This window comes from Podarcis pityusensis, assembly GCF_964106645.2.
Source record: "Podarcis pityusensis genome assembly, chromosome: 11".
Classification (NCBI taxonomy): Eukaryota; Metazoa; Chordata; class Lepidosauria; order Squamata; family Lacertidae; genus Podarcis; species Podarcis pityusensis.
In genome coordinates this window covers 63,043,394-63,062,063 of record NC_138036.1, presented here as the reverse complement: position 1 = coordinate 63,062,063, position 18,670 = coordinate 63,043,394, and the positions used below count along the sequence as shown (strand labels likewise).

Sequence of the window (18,670 nt, the reverse complement as noted above, 5' to 3'; positions counted from 1 at the left end):
ATGGGTTGGAATGAAATGACATCTGTCTGGGGGCAGCACCTGCTGGACTTGGGGACTAGGTGATTGAGGGGAATAGGTTAGTGGGTTTGGAGTTGCCTGTGAGATCATTAAATGTGACCTACTTGCACGAAGGAGAGGTGACTCTGTCCCTGAAGAGAGTGCCTGCCAAGGCCCCAGAATGTGCCAGGCGGAGTGGCAGAGCTGGTTCTGAAATGAAGCTCATTTCTGGAACCTGTTTTCCATGCAAGAGTTTGTGGCAGAGCAAAGTAATAGTCACTCTTCTGACTGCATACGAGGTGCCGTTAGAGGCATAATGCCTGTTTTCTCGTCTTCATCTTCCCCGCGTTCAGGCTCTGTTGACTTCAAAGGCAAGTTCATGAGAGGGCAAGCATTTTATTTATTATTAAATTCGGAAACTGACCTTCATCTGAAGATCACAGGGTGGTTCACAACATAAAAATACAAAATGAGAACACATATTGATTCATGTGCAAGTAGAGTCAAGCCCCCTTCCTTCAGTGGCCAATGCAGGTATTTCTTTCAGCGCTTGTTTAAAACTTTGAATTTTTAAGTTTGAGTTTTAAGTCTGTTTCTGCTCTTTAAGTACCTAAGACGAGCCTGCTGAATCAGGCCAATAGTCCAGCATCCTGTTCTTACAGTAGCCAGCCAGATGAGAAGCCAGCAAGCCGGACTGAGCCCAAGAGCCTCTTCCCCCTGTGGCTTCCAGCAACTGCAGTTCAGAAACATGAGTGCCCCCAGCCATGGAGGGCAGGGCAGAGCCATCATGGTAAACAGCCACAGACCGCCTTATCCAGCCCTCTTCCATAGCCATCCAAGTTGCACTTGGGCAAAAAAAATGAGAGGCACAAATACAAGATGGGGGACACCTGGCTTGAGAGCAGTACATGTGAAAAGGATCTAGGTGTCTTGGTTGACCACAAACTTGACATGAGCCAACAGTGTGACGCGGCAGCTAAAAAAGCCAATGCAATTCTGGGCTACATCAATAGGAGTATAGCATCTAGATCAAGGGAAGTAATAGTGCCACTGTATTCTGCTCTGGTCAGACCTCACCTGGAGTACTGTGTCCAGTTCTGGGCACCACAGTTCAAGAAGGACATTGACAAACTGGAACGTGTCCAGAGGAGGGCAACCAAAATGGTCAAAGGCCTGGAAATGATGCCTTATGAGGAACGGCTAAGAGAGCTGGGCATGTTTAGCCTAGAGAAGAGGAGGTTAAGGGGTGATATGATAGCCATGTTCAAATATATAAAAGGATGTCCCATAGAGGAGGGAGAAAGGTTGTTTTCTGCTGCTCCAGAGAAGCGGACACGGAGCAATGGCTCCAAACTACAAGAAAGAAGATTCCACCTAAACATTAGGAAGAACTTCCTGACAGTAAGAGCTGTTCGACAGTGGAATTTGCTGCCAAGGAGTGTGGTGGAGTCTCCTTCTTTGGAGGTCTTTAAGCAGAGGCTTGACAACCATATGTCAGGAGTGCTCTGATGGTGTTTCCTGCTTGGCAGGGGGTTGGACTCGATGGCCCTTGTGGTCTCTTCCAACTCTTATGATTCTATGATTCTATGATTCAAGTTGGTCTCCTGCGGAAGCAAAGTCCATAGTTGAACCATGCACCCCGCAGGAAGGAGGACTTTCTTTTATCTGCCCTGAATCTCCCAACATGCAGCTGCAGTGGGTGCCCACAAGTTACAAGAGATGGAGAAAAACTTTTCTCTATCAACTCTTTCCATGCCATTGATAATTTTATAAACTTTCGTCATGTCACCTCATACATTTCTCTAAACTAAAAACCTTTCCTCATAGGGTAGCCGCTCCATCCCTTTGATCGTTTCATTTGCCGGTTTCTGAATTGTATAGTGATTGTATAGTGCTAAGTACAGTGAAAGAACTTGTTCAGACTCCATCAAAACTAGTAATGTCTGCTGTGTCAGTTGCCATGCAGAACTCTTGCCTTGCATGTGCCACATGCAGTTTAAAAGTAACTACCAAGTGTTAAGTTTTTAGTGTTTCAGGTTTAATGTTACTTGCATTAGACTTACCCTTTCCTTTCCTTTCCTTTCCTTTTCTTTTCAACTCAGGGAACAGACAACAATCCCACCATCCCCGTGTGACTGGGACTGGAACCAGAGCTGTAACTCCAGCCCAAGGCATCCTGCAGGAAAGAGGCTGAGAGGACTGAAACGAGGCCTTCCTCACCAGGTGCTTGTGCTAACAGATCTGTAAAGCTAAAATGCTTGAGACGTTGTGACTAACCTTTGACCATGTATTTTAAAAATTATGTTAGTGACATTTTTGCCACAGAAAAACAGAAAATGAAAGTGGCAAGGTACAAGGGAATAGTACAGTGGTACATCAGTTTTCGAATGTAATCCATTCTGGAAGACTGTTCGACTTCCAAAACGTTCAAAAACCAAGGCGCAAAGGGCAGTCTGCAAATTCAGTAGAGAAAATGGGGGGGGGGACCTCAGTGCGTTCGAAAATGGAAGCATTTACTTCTGGGTTTTCTGTGTTCAGAAACTGAAACGTTCGACTTCCGAGACATTTGGAAACTGAGATACCACTGTACAAAAGGTACTGTAGTTAAGCTATTGCAAAGATACTGCATTGTGTAGAGAAAAGTTACTTACAGATCTCCTCGCACTGCATTTATCCTTTGAATGCAACTCTTCCCCACTGACAGCTGATTTGATGGAGGTCAGAGCCAGGGTCTATCTTTGTTTACATATAAGATGAAGGGCCACCATATTATGTCATTGGGGGGCAATGTCTCTAACCATCAACCATGATACACCAATCACCCTGATAACACCATATTCCGTCTGACTACCCTTGTATGGGTGGCCTCCCAGTGGTATTTCTAGACTCTGACAATTCTCTATGAATTATTTGAAAGTCATTAGAAGGTTGAATCAATAACAAAGCTAATGCCAGATTAGGTGGAATAGTTTGACATGTAATAACCGATATTTTTGCGAATACTGCAGCCCAGATATCTTTCACAAAATGACATTTCCACCAAAGATGGAAGAAATCTCCTTTCCTTCCACAGCTTTGCCAGCAATCCTGTGAGATCCTGGCCCCTAACAATTTATTATTCCATGTATATTTCCCATCTAGTTGCAAGTTTGCTCTAGAGCAGGGGTGGGGAATCTTTGGCCCTCCAAATGTTGCCAAACTAGAGCTCCCATCAGCCCTAGTCAGCATGGCCAATGGTCAAGACTGATGGGAAATGTAGTTCAACAACATCTAGGCAGTCAAAGATTGTCCGACTCCTGCTCTAAAGAGCTCACATAAGCATTGCCCCTGGCCTTTAAAATTTTTGCACGGGTGAATTTAGGGCTATGCAAGCAGACACTGGGTGCTGAGCCAAGGGGCACCGTCTCAAAACCTGGTAGGTGAGGTGCTGGGCTTTGGAAAGGAGGTGTGAGGCTCCTCCTGCCTCCTTCCCAAAGCCTAGTTAGTGCTTTCCCAGTTTTGTGGAGGAGGTAAGAGGGCTCTAGGATCTCGCCTCACACCTCCTTCCCCAAAATGGACACCTCCTTAGCTGCCTTTGGGAAAGCATCACAAGGGCTGGGGTGCTACATTTTGGCCGCGCACAGGCCAAAATCTCTGTTTGATGACCTTGCCCAATGCATTGCAGTGAAGCCCTCAAAGGGCTTATGAAACAGAGTGGCCTTTCTCAGTTTCATGAAAGCAGGATGGCCCATGCTGAGGTGGGTCTCCTTGGGCGCAACATATTCCCCAGTATTGGGGCCATTGCTCTCAAAAAGTTGCATTTTGTTCTTCAAAAAATGTATTTATAGTAATTGAGAAAATCTGAAGTGAGGCTTTCTCTGAGGTTCTCTGCTTAAGGGGCATGTGGTCTCTTGCAGACGTTGCCTGAGATATGCCAGATTGGTGTACGTGCAAAAGTAGTATATATGGCAGTTTGTTGGCATTCAGCAGGTTTTGGGGGGTTGTGTGCCTGCTCCAGTCACCTGCAGTGTCATAGCTGCACACTGCTTCTGCTTCTCTTCTTTCATTCTTCCAGTACTAAGAGAACCCAGGTTGTGTGTGCAACACTGCATAAGGAGCTGATCTTCTTGAAACTAAAAAGGGCTTGTAGGTCTTCTGTATTTGGGGTGGGGGGCTCACCCCAGGTGAAAGACAAACTGCTAGCCTCTAACTGTCAATCAGTTCCACTCCTTTCTAGAGATGTATGATGCCTGGCCTGAACTCCTGTGGTAGATTTCCAGCCCCATGTCCAGATTATGGAGGAGACAGAGGCTTGGAGACTGAAATAAGCAGAAACTAATAAGTGGGGGCGGCAGGGGGGAGTAACGGGAAACAATCTGGGAGATAGAGGCATGCAGGCTGCAATTCTATGTACACACCTGAGAATTAAACCCCTTTGAACTCAGTAGGATTTGCTTCAGAGTAGATAGGCATATGAATGCATTTAAGTCTAAGGAGTCAGTCGGGCACAGAAAATGGAAGGATTGGGGAAAGAAGGAGACAGCTGGATGTATTTGAGAAACACAGGCCAAGGTATGAAAAGTGCAAGATTTAAGTTGCTTGTAGGTCTGGGACACACATGATGTTTGACATGGAGGCGCTGCCACCCCACATCCCATTTTCCATGGTGACTGAAGCTTTCCGTGTACTGTTTAGAAGCTTTTGCCATGTGTATTGGGGCCATCTTGTTGCAGGCCTCTTCCACACACCTCCTGCACCAGTCACTGGGAATCTGGAGGGTCCAGGGCACATGGTGAGCCCTTCCTGTGGGGTGGAGAATTGGTGGGTACAGAGAGGCCACCATGGCAAGTGGTGTGTGTGGTCCTGCATCTTCCCCTCGATATACAGTTCTTTGTTACCAGCAGGGTTTTGCTCATGGACAAGGTCATGTGCTGATGCTTATACTGCTTTGCAAACATCTGTGAGAACAGGACTTTTTCTGTTCTGAAAAGTGTCTGCTTATTTTGCTTGTGACCTAAATAAACCCCCTGATTACTGTGAAAGAAGAGATTTGGATGTCATTGGAGTTTGACTCCAAATGACAGGATGGCAAGGGGAGCTTATAAAAGCCAAAGAACATAATTTCACTTAAATGAAGCTAGTGCTGAATAGCCTTGAAGAAGAAACACAGCAAACTAGCTGTGCAGATCAAGCAAAACAAAAACAACAAACCATTGAGATAGAATTTGGTTCTTACAGTGCATTTGGTTTGAACTGAAGTGTGTCATTCTCCAGATTATAGATGTAATGCTGATTTGCTGTAAAGCAGGCTTTACAAACTGGAAGCCAGAATTGGGAAAATGTGTTGCTCCTCCCTACTCTTGTAAGCCTTAACCATGGCTTAGCATTACATCTCCAGTGATATGTACCATGGTTAAGGTCAGCAACAGGCCCTCTAAACAAAGGTTTAAAACTTGATTTCAAACTCTGCTTAATATTGGAACCCTGGAATTAGTATCAGAGGCTATTCAGATGCAACACCAAACCATGGTTTGAAATGATGAGCTCCTGCCTACCCTTCGTCTGAGCAAAGGAGCTTGTGGAAGTGGCACTGGGGAGCCTGCTGCCTTCCAGATGTTGTTGGGCTCCAGCTTCTATCAGCCACAGCCAACATGACCAATGATCAGGGGTGAGGGGAGTTGTAGTCCAACAACATCTGGAGGGCCACAGGTTCCCTGGTCTCAGGTGTGCTTCTGATTATTTGGCATTTACAAATGAATGTGTTTAGGGGCACCTCTCCCTAGATGCAGCCCAAGCCTTGCACCATGCAGGAGATCCCTGGGAAGAGGTCCTGGAGGGAAATGCACAGCAGTCTTCTGGTGAACGTAAAATTAGAGGAGCTTTTCCGTTATGGACCTACTTAGGGCCAGACATTCATACTAAATGTCAGTGTTCTTCTGTTTGTTTATAAAGCATTAGCCCATAAAAATGTTATAAATTTCTACAAGTTAAAATTTAAAATAAACTGAAAGAAAAGGAAAATGGGGAGGAGTCCTAAGGCAATGATAACAAGGCCTCTATAATGATTGACTTAAAGCTGTGGAATGCTCTTCTCAGTAAGGTGCAGAAATCGATCTACCATATTGGCCCAAATATAAGCCGCACTTTCCCCCCAAATTCTGACTGTGAAAGGTTAAAGTGAGGCTTATATCCGGAACTGAGCGCTGTGCGCCCGCCTCCTGGCACTACTGCCCTGAATGGGGATGGGGGCAGCCGGCACCGGCTTGGGGAAGTAGTGCCGGGAGGCGGGAGTGCCGGGAGGCGGGCGCGCAGCGCTCGGTTCCGAATATAAGCCTCACTTTAACTTTTCACAGTCGGAATTTGGGGGGGAAAGTGTGCCTCATATTCAGGCCAGAGGTTTTTGGACTACAACTTCCGTCAGCTGTGGCTGTGCTGGCTGAAGCAGATGGGCATCATACTCCAAAACATCTGGAGGGCAGCAGGTTGAGGAAGGCTTGATCTACAGCTTTTCTTTTAGAAAGGGCTGCTGCAAGGCTTTTGATCTGGTTGGCTAGGTAAGTGGCAGAATGTCTGTCATGCAATTCCGTGGGTGCTGTGGTCTTTTCGTTGTGCTTTCTGAGTATGGCTGTTGTTTTATTTTGTAATCTGCTTTGAAGAATTGTAGATTGGGCAGTTACTCATGCATTGTTTCGGGTTTTTTATTTTCAAAGAACCAAAATTGTGTGTGCTTTCTGTCTTTGATGGAGGCAACACTGACACTACAGCAAAAGATCTCTTCAGGTTTATGTTGGTGGTTGTGAGACCCGTAGTTACTCAGCACTGGAAAAAGGAAGGTCTTGCCATTGCAAATTGGTATGCCAAGCTATGGAGTAGTTAACATACTGAGTTAGAGTAAATGAAAAACCTGGAAGATCCGGAATATTTTGTCTATGTTAAGTAAAATTTTATATCTCATGTGAGCCATACTTATCAATGAGGGATTATTCCATTACAATGCAAACAATTATGGAATGAGTTGGTAACTGTATCAGTATGAATTTTAGTACGAACTAGATTTTTTTTCTAGCATTCTTCAGGATGTTTTGTTCTTCTTTGAGTATGTAGTCCTCTCAGCTCTTGAGAGAACTCTGAAATATTACTGTTGTGCTTTATCTTAGTTCTTTAAAATAAAATAAATTTTTTTGTCCCACCTAAATGATTTTTCACAATTGTAATTTCAAAACATTAAACTCTTCCTCTGTTGCCTAGCCTAGAACATTCTGAACTATATTAATCTTCAAGTGCACAAGAATTTGCAGTTAATCATTTTCAAAGACTTGAGTAATTTCATCAACAGGATGTGCATCTCTTCCTTGAAATAAGATGCATCATAGCAAATGTATACTGCTGCCTAGTTTTGAAATAGAGAATCAAATTTTGTTAGATGTGAAGCAGGTGTTGGGTAATTTTTTAATTTTAATCTGCATTGTAATAAAGCCTTAGTTGATGCTTTAAAATGTCACCCTTAATGGTTACTGTATTAGTTGAACACATATATATTGACTTCTTAATTATCACTATAATAATTAAATACATATTTGACAGCTTAACGTGAGTTAATTGTGGGTCTGGTACATCCCTCTCTTGCAAGGGATTGCAAGACTCAGAGGGAATAATATTGCTAATGTTTGAAAAACTTCTCATTATTTCAGAATAAAGCTTTGCTCTTTGCTCTCTCCCCCCCCCCCGCAGCTCCCCATTCCTTTTTGTATCTTGCTGTTCCAAAATAAGAAACTTTCCTATGGATCTCTCCTCTTGCTCCCTGTTCTGCTTGTCGATATGCCAACCTGGACATGGGTGGAAGGAGAGGCCTGGCCACAGAACGTAGTTCTGCCTGAACCTAGAGCTCCGTACAGGACAGGTATCCTGGTCCCAAGCTGTACAGGGCTTTGCACACCAAAACCAGCACTTTGAACCTAGCCTGGTAGCTAATTGGCAGCCCATGCAATTCTTTCAGCAGTAGCATAATACAGTGGCGATATTCTGCCCCTGTGAGCCGTCAAGCTGCCATGTTTTGAACTAGCTGAAGTGTCTAGGTCAGCCTCAAGAGTAGTCCCACAGAGAGGACATTGCAGCTTGTGGACAAGCTAACCTGATCCAGAATCGGCCATAGCTGTCTCACTCACTGAAGCTGGTAAAAGACACACATAGCCACTGAGGTCACCTGGGCCTCTGGTAATGGAGAACACCCCCAGACGATGAACCTTCTCCTTTGGTGGGGGCAGGGGGTAGGACTGCATTCAAAGCAGGCAACTGACCAATGATGAGAGGTTGTGTTGATGTCAGATGGGAGCAGTCCCCAGCTGGTCTTCTTATCAGTTAGGCATACCTGCAGAAGGCAGGTCTGGTCAATTCTATTTTTGAACCTACTACCAAGGATTTTAGGGACGCGGGTGGCGCTGTGGGTTAAACCACATAGCCTAGGACTTGCTGATCAGAAGGTCGGTGGTTTGAATCCCCGCGACGGGGTGAGCTCCCGTTGCTCGGTCCCTGCTCCTGCCCACCTAGCAGTTCAAAAGCACGTCAGAGTGCAAGTAGAGTGCAAGGTAAGGTAAACGGCGTTTCCGTGCGCTGCTCTGGTTTGCCTTAGTCATGCTGGCCACATGACCCGGAAGCTGTACGCCGGCTCCCTCAGCCAATAAAGCGAGATGAGCGCTGCAACCCCAGAGTCGGTCACGACTGGACCTAATGGTCAGGGGTCCCTTTACCTTTACCTTACCAAGGATTTTAAGGCTGTACCATCTGTAGGGGATAGCTCTGGGCAAATGGTATTCTTCATCATACTTGCAAATTGTTACTTCCTCCAAACTGGTAATCACTGTTTGCAGTTTTAACATATCCAACCTGGCATGAGGCTTCCACAGGTGGATTAATTGAACCTTCACCTATAACTTAGAAGCAGTAGTTTACGTTTGATTTATATTTACTGTGATTTTGAAATGGAAATAAGGCATGTAGAGTTGTGGCAAGACTGGATGTGTTGACACTCTTTCTTCCAGTGTTGCTCATTGTAAGCACAGATTTAGCCACAATAATAACTATTCATTATCAACTAGTATTAGGTTCTGTTTTGTTTACGCATTTGGCCTCACAGGTTTATACCAGGGGAATCCAGTCTTTTGGGCCATGGGGAACATTCAGAAATCAAAGGATGGTTTTCAGCTATGTTTACTCAGAGGAAAGCCACTGAAATTAATGGACCTAATTTAATCATGTTCATTTTCAGTGGGTCTACTCTGAGTAAAACTTAAACTGTTGTCAGGTAAAGGAACCCCTGGCCATTAACTCCAGTCGTGACCAACTCTGGGGTTGTGGCGCTCATCTCGCTTTATTGGCCGAGGGAGCTTCCGGGTCATGTGGCCAGCAGGACTAAGCTGCTTCTGGCGAACCAGAGCAGCACACGAAAACGCTGTTCTGTTGTGGGCACCACAAAATACCAATTTCACAGAAGATACTCGGAGACACCATTGAGGTCAGGGGGTCATTCCACGTCATGTCAAGACGGTCATGTCACCCACCGTCTCAGATTTTGATGAAACTTGGTGTACCTCCTTAAATTTTTTCCTTCTATCTCAAACAGTTTTAATTTTATAGCACTTCAAAGTTTCGTGAAATCTCTGTTGTCTGTTCCTCTTGAGACCCTTGGCACATGTACATTTTTTTCTTCTTCTCCATAACCAATGATCAGATCTCTTTGAAATTTTACACAGAGCTCAATAATAGGATGGGGATTTCAGGAAAAAATACACCATTCAAAAGATTTTATAAATGCCAAATATATATATAATTAATGTACTTTTTTTGGTGGAAAACCTAGGTTTAGAAAACCTCAATTTTCAGCATGTGGGTATGATGGAATTCAAAGTTTTTGATGTTGAAAATTATCACAAAGATATACTATTTCTCGACAAAGAATGAAATTTATGGGTTTTTTATTCCCTGTTAACAATTTTTTTACCTTTTTTGGACATCGTGGGGAAAAATGGCTACTGGGTACAACTTTCCTACAATCCATAGCTGTAATAGAAAAAAATAATGAAACAAAGTTATTCATCATAAAAATTAACATAACAGTATGCACTTTCGGGGAAAAACTTATAATATCCAATATTATGTTAAAAGGGTAAAGGGACCCCTGACTGTTAGGTCCAGTCGCGGACAACTCTGGGGTTGCAGTGCTCATCTCGCTTTAATGGCTGAGGGAACCTGCGTACAGCTTCTGGGTCATGTGGCCAGCATGACTAAGCCGCTTCTGGTAAACCAGAGCAGTGCACAGAAACATTGTTTACCTTCCCGCCGGAGCGGTACCTATTTATCTACTTGCACTTTGACATGCTTTTGAACTGCTAGGTTGGCAGGAGCAGGGAGCTCACCCCGTCGCGGGGATTCAAACCACCGACCTTCTGATCAGCAAATCCTAGGCTCTGTGATTTAACCCACAGCGCCACTCGCATTCCAGCAAATATTATGCTAGAAATATATATATAAAATAAAAAAATAGTCCAGTAGCACCTTAGAGACCAACTAGGTTTGTTCTTGGTATGAGCTTTCGTGTGCATGCACACTTATTCAGATACGATATTATGTTAATACATGGAAAATGTACATGTGCCGAGGGTAATGCAGATTTCATGAAACTTTGAAGTGCTATGAAATTAAAACCATTTGAGATAGAGGGGAAAAAATTAAAGGCGTTTCTTTCAACCACAAGAGAAGGGTGTAGACCAAGTTTCATCAAAATCTGAGATGGTGGGTGACGAAACCCTTGTTTTTTGCGTTGATCTGATGTGGAATGACCCCAGGGAGAGATGGAAAGAAGGACTATGGCATAAGAGGATGGGTTGACAAGTAATGAAAAAGAGTTATTTTGAGTTATCTCTCCTAAGAAACCTCATTAGCTAAGAAGCCATACTATCTCTCGAGTTTGATTTCTTCATTGTCCGGTTTCTTAGGAAAGATGACTCCAGATAATATCCCTAACTCCCCTACTACTTGTCAGCCCTTCCTCTTATCCTTTAGTCCTCCCTTTCCTGAGCTTAGGCCATTGGGAAAGAGGGCAGCGGCATAGTAGGGATAAGCCAGAAACCAGAACCACCTGTGCCTCCGCTGAGAGGCAACAGCACTGAGATCTGTGGCTGCAGCCACAGGAGGAGGACGAGGCAAAGGCTCCCTCGGTGCTGACTTAGCAGTGAAATGGGACCAGGACCCTGGAGAATGCAGGATGGGATCTTGACCTTGCAACACAATAAAATTACTGCATTTCCTGTTAAGTGTAACTAAAGCAACTATTGTCTCCAATTCTGGGAATAGAAATTGTGTGCCCCATGCCAGGTGAGCCTGCCCATCTTCTACAATTGGCCACTGAGGCCTTGCTCTCTGGGCTTTGTGGGATAAGGCCTTTTTAGTATGTAGTGGGGCTGAACTTGTATGTATGGGTGAACTTTATATTAAGTGCATATTTGTGTGTGTATTGTGTGTGTATTTTCAAACACTTCCTTCTTGATAATTGGCTTCTAATACTGATTTCCTGTTCTGAAAGTAACTTGACATTGGTTTTAGGAGGAAAATATGTAGGGCATGCATTGGATAGGTGCTAAAATACCACTTTGTTGTCTTAGTTACTGCACTGCAATCGTTCAGTGTATATGCATTGCTCTGGCCAGTGCATATCTATTGCATAAAGGGAGACAAAACAAATGTACAGTAGTTACAATGACCATTGTTTTGCTTCTTCAGGATGAGGGCTCGGGAAACAAGATATCTGAAAGAGTTTCTGGTGGGCTTCCTAAGCCCGCTTGGCTTGCTGCCCTCAAGTCGCCTTTTCTCCTTTCCAGGCGTTCCACAGGCGCGCGCTGCCGGGCCCTCTTCCCTTCTTCCTGCTCTGCCCCGGAGCGCGCGCCCGCCCGCCCGGCGTGGCCTTCCTTCTCGGCGGGGCTGGGCCGCCGCCGCCGCCGCCGCCGCCGCCGCCTCGGCTCTTCTCTCGCCGCTTCGCCCCGCGCTCGGCTCCCGGGGAGGCGCCGGAGGCTGAGCCGCGTCGGGGGCGGGGCGCGGGCGGAGTCCGGCGGGGAAGTCGCGTCGCTTCCGAGGGGGACCCGCCAGTCCCGGGCGCAGCGTCGCGGCGGCCGCGGAGATGCCGGTGCGAGGAGGAGGCGGCGGCGGCGGCGGCGGCGGCGGGGGAGGGGGCTCTCTGCTCTCGCCGTGGCTTCGGGTGAGTGGGCGGAGGCGCGGAGGGGACCGGGCGGGCAGCGGCGCTCGCCTTCCGGGCGGAGGAAGCCCTTCCCCGGAGCTGCTTCGTAACTCGCTTTGTGGACCTTTCTGCCGAAGAGTTGAAATGTCACAGGCGGCGCCTCTTCGCCTTCACGGCCTTTGGCCCCCCGCCGACGGTTTTATTTCTCCATCCTCCTCTTCTGCCAGCGGAGAGGAACAGGTCATGAGTCTGAGGAAGGGAGCTCGAATGTCCCAATCAGTTTGTTAAACTTTAATATGCTCCAAGACACTCTGTTTACGTTTTTCATATACTCTGAAAATCCAGTGTTAAAATCTGAGGTGTGTGTCCTCTTTGCTGCTTTGTTTTGATTTTATGTACTTTCCTTTTTATGCATCAATTTTATGTATAACTTTCGTCTTTGTTTGGTTTGAGAATGGTGGGGTTTTATGGACTAACTTAAAAGGCATACTTCCATAAAAGAATAAGATCCTTTGTATCTTCCTTTATGCTGTTTTTATTCCTTTCACTTATATTAATTTAACATGATTGTAAATTATGTTCACCTTGATCATTAGCTGGCTGTATCTAGGAGTTTCACTGAGAAGAATGTTTATATTAATACCCAGATAGCCTAATAACATAAAGTGAGATCACAATTACTGGGATTGCATAACATGAGTAATGAAGGCTGAGATGCAGTGACAAGCCTGCGGCCGTCCATCAAGCCCCATGATTCATATTCAGGTTTAACACATACTCTGCTTGAGATTTCCGTGTGTATGAGTTTATGGAGATGACTCCACAAAGAGAATCATTGGGAAAACTTGCAAAGAGAACTACGTATTTCTCAATTGCTGGGGGTGTGGCGACTTCATAAGTACATGTTGAAAAATCTCCCTAGAAAGTGCAGTCTGGGTTTGAAGTCATTGTAGGGATCATATAAGCTTAAATTTAGAAGGAACTATGAGGGTCATTACGGGTGGCGCTGTGGGTTAAACCACAGAGCCTAGGACTTGCTGATCAGAAGGTTGGCGGTTCGAATCCCCGCAACGGGGTGAGCTCCTGTTGCTCAGTCCCTGCTCCTGCCAACCTAGCAGTTCGAAAGCACGTCAAAGTGCAAGTAGATAAATAGGTACCACTCCAGCGGGAAGGTAAACAGTATTTCTGTGTCTGCTCTGGTCCGCCAGAAGCGGCATAGTTATGCTGGCCACATGACCCGGAAGCTGTACGCCGGCTCCCTCGGCCAGTAAAGTGAGATGAGCGCCGCAACCCCAGAGTCGGTCACGACTGGACCTAATGGTCAGGGGTCCCTTTACCTTTACCTTATGAGGGTCATTAATCCAATGTGGGAATCTTTTGTCCAACATGGGGTTTGAACTCGCGACCATGAGATTAAGAGTCTTCTGTTCTACTGACTGAGCTATCCCAGCCAAAATGCTGAAAGACGACTTCCGGGTTAGCACCTCCGGCAATGGCGGAATTCCTCTGATCGGGAGGAATCCGCTCCATGGAAATCAGGGTCTGGCCGCCACGGCGAAGGCGGAGACCCACTAAAAACCACAGGCGGGAGAAGCTTGTGGACGTGGGATTCAGCTGGCACCTTTTGCGCCTCCCCTACTCGCGGGGAAACCCGGTTTCGGGGTTCCGGAGCGACGTGGGGTGAGTGGCGCGGTGCTTCAAATCGACTGCTTCTTTCACAGAGTGAAGCCGCATTGCTGTTGCCGGAGAGCGCTGACTTTTTCCTGTGGACAATTTGATCTTAAAACAACTACCCGTGAGTAGAACGGAAAATTGGACTCTTAAACGTCTTAATTTGGCACCGAAACGGGGAGGTTTCAAACAGGAAGTCCGCCTCCCTCTTTTGTAAATAGATTGAAGCAAAGAGGCTACAAGCTAAAGCCTTGGAAAGCCTTTCATAAAGGATTAAACTTCCATCGGTTAAATCATCAACCCCCCCTTGGAAGCAGGAGAAGAGGGGGGAAATTTAAGATCGTGTAAGCCTGCAGGAGAGAGTGAAGAAAGTTAAATTACCACCGCTCTGAACCTGGAAACGGGCTGCTAGTAAGATTGAAGTTTTGGATATGCTCATTGACTGTGAATAGATTGTCTGCTGACAGTAGGTTAAAGAAGAGAAATACATTGTCTCCATTGTCTCCTTCTGCGTTTAAAAAGGAGTAAAAGTAACTGAAAATTGAAATTAACTTTATTGTTTGAACTGTGCTTAAAAGGATTGATACAAATAGAAATTGTTTCCCCCTAGAGGAAGCCTTTGAAATTGTTACAAGAGCTGAGCTGGGGGAATTTTCCACCTGCAAGATAAAACTGTGAGAATCTGGGATTGACCTTGGACAGTTAAGAATGTTGACAGAAGAAGCCTTAGTGGTTGCATTATGTAAGATTAATGACTCACTGGAACAGCTTCATAAGAAGACGGATGTGAGGACTATAAAAATTGATAACTTGGAACAAAAAGTGACTAATTTGGCACAAAAAGTCAATATTAATACAGAAATTATTCAGGAATCGATACAGGGATCTATTTTGACATGGCAAGCTGAGGGGAAAGTGGGGGAGAAAGTTTTTGCTGTGGAACCTAAAGTGGCACAAGTGGAGAGGGAGAGAGCCCCAGCCTTACAGTTGCAATTTGACGATTACAAGTTGATGCCTTTCAGGATTGGATTTAGAGAAAGTCAGACTTTTAGGATTGGAGCCCCGCTTGGACTGGAGAAAGAAAGTTGGATAGATCCCTTCATGCAGGGGTTTATTGACCTTTGGGACCTGGACTTGGGTCAGGAGGAGCCTGGAGTTGTGGGGACCGCCAGACTTGGAGGAACTTTGAAACACGACTGGAAATATCTTTTGAATTTCAGTTCTAACTATGGAGATTTGGCCGACTTGTCGAGAAGGAATAAAAACATTGCTAGATGGGAATTCCCTGGAGACCTACTTTTCAGCATCAAAGGAAGAAAAATAAGAACAAGATCAGGAGAAGACAAAGTAAAGTGCATGTATAAATATGAAGAAGACTTGCAGAAGGGACCTGGATAAGAGTTAAGAGCCTTGGACAGAAGATCACCAGGTTGATGGGCTATATGGAATTGATGGAAATGACTGGCGGAACCCGAGACCAGGGAGAAGAGACGGTGGAAGAATATTGGAAAAAGTTTAAAATCTATATATGGAAATAATGTAAAATTAATGAGTGTTAGAAAAATGTTGGAAGGGAATTATACGGCTTTAGTAGAAATGTTTTAAGGAATCAAGTATAAATAAGTATTATAGTATTAATGGAAAATAAAGTTAAAATATGTTAAGATAATTACATGACAGAAAATAGAGAAAGATGGAAAGGATTTGCTGAAACAATTAATAGAAATGGAATACAAAAAGGGAGGTGAGAGGAGGTCGATGAAACAAGGGAAAGAAAGAGAGGATATTGAGATGGTATGATGTGTGTTTTTTTCAATTGTTTTTGTTATTGTTTTGTTTAATGTGTTAATGTTAATGTTGTGTTCTGTATTGTTTATATATTGTATTGAATTGTTTTCTTTTTTGCTTTTCTTTTTCTTTTCTTTTTTCTTTTCTTTTCTTCCTTTTGTAAGGTTTAAAAGCAATAAATATTATTTTTTTAAAAAATGCTGAAAGACAAGGAGTTCTACTGATACTTTTAAGTTAAAGGCTGCAGGTTGATTTAAGCTAGGAATTGAATAAGAAATTAAATTAATTTGTTAAATAATTCTGCTGGCCAGGATAGACCTGCTACTGCTGGTCATAATGTCTGTGGTATAAAGCAGCTTAACTTTCTTCCTTTAGCCATTCTATCTTTATCACTTTTGTATCTAACCTTTGTCATAATTTCTGTAGTATAAAGCTCGGATGTTTTATTTATCATATTAAAAATACTTAGTTTAAATTTTGAGCATAAAATTGGCATGTTGTTCAACAGATAATATAGTAAAAATATGATATGCAGCCCAACTGTATGAGGCAGCAAAACCAATTGTACACAATAGTGCCAAATGATTATTTTTGTTTTCAGCTACTTTTTGTTTATTTGTTTCCTTTGACATGAGCTACAGACGGCAAAAAAAATAGCTATAAAAACCTGTATTAAACCTGTATTATGACAGAACAGCTGTTGTTTGTTTTGCTTGGTTGTCTTAAAATTACGGTAGAGGCCCTTTGAGAGTACTGCTTGCTAATTCCTTCTAGCTATGCATATCTATTATTAATTTTTAGTTTAAATAATGTAGTTTACTTAATCTGAATTGGTTGCCTTTGTATAGACCCAATAAAATGTTGATCATTGGAGCTTGTGGAAGTATGCAAACATTTTAGATTTTAACATGATTGTGTCGAATGAAACATCATTTTGCTTTGTGATGGGTCATCTGCTGCTGATCAGTGATAAACAGGACTTGACCTGCCCTCCTCTCAAAAGGCTTTATTTTCTCTTTCTCTGTTCTCTTTTCGAATGTTGGCAAAAGGCTTATCTTCCTGGCTTATTCGAAAGTATTCAGCATCCAAGATTGTTCTGTCAAAATACAGGATTGGGCCCAGCTAAGTAACTTCCATGGGTAAACTAGTTTCATTATGGAGCAGCTTGGGGACTTGCCATCTAGAATAACTTTGTCAGAGGGGCATAATGTGCATTTGTTTTGCTGTGATGGTTTTGTATGTACTAGGAAAAAGTGGCTTAGGGCATGTCCACAACATCTGTTTTTCATGTTGTAAGTAGTTGGTGCAGCCTGTTCACCAGCCTGAGTCTTAGAGTCATAGAATTGTAGACTTGGGAGGGACTTCAAGGGTCATCTAGTCCAACCCCCTGCAATGCAGGAATCTCAGCTAAAGCATTCATGACAGATGGCCGCCCCACCTTGGCTTAAAAACCTCCAAGGAAGAAGAATTCACCACCTCCTGACTGTTCCACTGTCAAACAACTCTTACTGTCAGAAAGTTCTTCCTGATATTTAGTTGGAATCTTCTTTCTTGTCTTGTCCCTACTTATTCTGGATTTCTTCACACAAGGTAAAGGGTAAAGGTACCCCTGCCCGTATGGGCCAGTCGTGTCCGACTCTAGGGTTGCGCGCTCATCTCGCTCAAGAGGCTGGGAGCCAGCACTGTCCGGAGACACTTCCGGGTCATGTGGCCAGCGTGACTAAGCGGCATCTGGCAAGCCTGCACCAGCGCCGCACACAGAAACGCCGTTTACCTTCCCGCTATAAAGCGGTACCTATTTATCTACTTGCACTTAAGGGTGCTTTCGAACTGCTAGGTGGGCAGGAGCTGGGACCAAACGACGGGCGCTCACCCCGCCGCGGGGATTCGAACCGCTGACCTTGCGATCAGCAAGTCCTAGGCACTGAGGTTTTACCCACAGCGCCACCCGCGTCACACAAGGTAGTGTTCCGTTAACAAAATGCTAATTTCCCCATGATTAGTTTTTGAAATACAGTGGTACTTCTGGTTGCGAACAGGATCCGTTCCAGAGGCCCGTTCGCAACATGAAAAGCGCGCAACCTGAAGCTCCGTATCTGCGCAGGTGCGCGGCATGATTTGGCACTTGTGCGCATGCAGCGAAACCTGGAAGTAACCCATTCCGGTACTTCTGGGTCGCCATGGGACCCAACCTGAAAAACCGTAACATGAGGTATGACTGTATCCTAGAATGTCTTCATTGCAGCTACATCTCCACTATAAGATTTCCCTCCCTTGTATTCCTTGAGTTTGAGTCAGATGGGCGGGCTATAATAATAATAATAATAATAATAATAATAATAATAATAAATACCTATCCAGTAATTCCTGGTGACAAGCACCATATTTCTTATGAAATGAAGGCGCTGGTGCACTGGTACTGGAATTCTGACCTTGGATAATCTTCCTGCCCTAGCTGCTATTGTCTGTTAGCTAGATGGAGGTTGAGATCTGTAGCAGAGCAATGGATTGTCCTGGGACAAGCAGCTCTGCAAGCAGGTTAGAAACCTAAAGCTTAGAGAGGGGTTTAGGAACTTCTCAGGAGAGGTTTATTGTACCAGCAGTATTTGGACCCCCCTCCAAATGTGAAATACCACTACACCTTTTCCCACCACAGCCTAAAAATGGAAAGGAGCAAGCCTTGGTTTTGGCAAAACTCCCAAGACTTTTAAGTAAGGTCATTTACTTCACCTCTGAGCTACCTTTGACATTGGCAGTGGTGTCAGTTTTATGTAAAAGTTTGAATTAGGAAAAAAAAATCCTATGCAAAACCAAGTAATTTGCAGTGGGAAATGTTCAGTTGGTGTCAGAAAATTTTCTGATGCCCTTGGAAATGATGTTAGCATGTTTATTTTACTTGCAGTTAGTAAACAAAGCTAAAAACTTTGAAACTGGCAGCTTGCCTAATACTAATTTGCAGTTGGCACCTATTCTTATGAAACCCCTTTTTACTTTGTATGCAGAAAATAA

The 18,670-nt window shown here is 44.3% G+C and overlaps 1 protein-coding gene across 6 annotated transcripts in view; it reads left to right on the top strand.

Moving 5' to 3' along the window:
* TJP2 (tight junction protein 2) overlaps positions 1 to 18,670 on the top strand; it is a 90,483-nt gene that overhangs the window by 20,714 nt on the left and 51,099 nt on the right. For 4 of the 6 annotated variants that reach the window (XM_080972337.1, XM_080972336.1, XM_080972334.1 and 1 more), the window contains one exon: positions 2,100 to 2,220. Coding sequence is in view for 2 of the 6 variants with exons in the window: in XM_080972338.1 (XP_080828464.1) it covers positions 12,146 to 12,223 (78 nt within the window). In the remaining 4 variants the exon portion in view is untranslated. Of the gene's footprint in view, positions 1 to 2,099; positions 2,221 to 12,135; positions 12,224 to 12,377; positions 12,562 to 18,670 lie in introns of those variants that run through there. The other 2 variants (XM_080972338.1, XM_080972339.1) reach the window with 2 other exon arrangements.